Genomic DNA, 770 nt, shown 5'->3' with positions numbered 1-770 from the left:
AGTGGAGTTAATAGACTTTTGACCATGTGTAAATTCACACAAAAGGGTGTCTCACTTAGGCCCAGGACGTGGTCCATCAGACTGCGCTGTGTTGGCTTGTGGAGGTGGTGGACTTGTTGAAGGGGGAGATGTATCCATGGGCTGGGAGGAGGGAGAAGGAGTGGAGGTTGTAGAAGAAGATGAGGGAGGCGGAGGTGCAGCGCAGGCAGGCGCAGTAGCATTGGAAGGTGTCGCAGGTTGAGTGGATGAGTTTGCTGGTCGTGCCTGAAAGAGACACACGACGGAAGGTTTATTTGTTACAGAAGTGACTCTTGTCACTGCACAGACATTCAAAACAACATATTACCTCTATTCTTTGGATGACATTACTGAGATCCCTCAGCAAGTTCTCCGCAAGTACGAGCCTCAGCCTCGGCTCACTCTGCACTGTTTGGTTCATATCAATGTGCACATTCACAGAACCATCGCTCTGAAACGTTAAGAAGACAAGAAATTCACAGATGAATGGAATCAGTAGACACCCCCGCTGTTTACAGACATCTACACTATGTCCAGAACGTTGTTTTTTTGCATGCAGCTAGCAGTAGTTCATCTCCACGTTTTGCACTGTTCACTGAGGTGATTTCAGCAAAAGGGTTAGCGACTTCTTTTACGTAAGTGGTTTAACTGGAGAAATGGCATTTTCCACAAACAAAATTCATTCGAATTTTAATGTCAAAAGTAGCAACGGTCACGTTGCATTGAGCTTTTTGGCTGCATCTGACCAATCC

General features: G+C 46.2%; 1 protein-coding gene across 1 annotated transcript; it reads right to left on the bottom strand.

The window, feature by feature from the left end:
- Window positions 1-26: 26 nt before the first annotated feature.
- Window positions 27-681, bottom strand: LOC107988210 (classical arabinogalactan protein 9-like). The gene is made up of 2 exons (XM_017031086.2): window positions 347-681; window positions 27-264 (listed from the first exon to the last, which is right to left on the bottom strand). Exons 1-2 carry the CDS (start codon window positions 437-439, stop codon window positions 52-54), a joined length of 306 nt encoding a protein of 101 aa, XP_016886575.1. The 5' UTR covers window positions 440-681; the 3' UTR covers window positions 27-51.
- Between the last annotated feature and the right edge of the window lie 89 nt (window positions 682-770).

The sequence above is a fragment of the Cynoglossus semilaevis genome, unplaced genomic scaffold, assembly GCF_000523025.1.
Source record: "Cynoglossus semilaevis isolate Cse_v1.0 unplaced genomic scaffold, Cse_v1.0 C19025600, whole genome shotgun sequence".
In the NCBI taxonomy this organism is placed as follows: Eukaryota; Metazoa; Chordata; class Actinopteri; order Pleuronectiformes; family Cynoglossidae; genus Cynoglossus; species Cynoglossus semilaevis.
This window is presented reverse-complemented; position numbering and strand designations above follow the sequence as displayed.

Bases quoted from the DNA above. Each gene is read 5' to 3' on its own strand.
- LOC107988210 (XM_017031086.2), bottom strand. From the start codon at position 439: ATGAACCAAACAGTGCAGAGTGAGCCGAGGCTGAGGCTCGTACTTGCG. The intron at 265-346 runs GTAATATGTTGT...TGTCTCTTTCAG, and splicing joins ATGTCATCCAAAGAATAGAG to GCACGACCAGCAAACTCATC.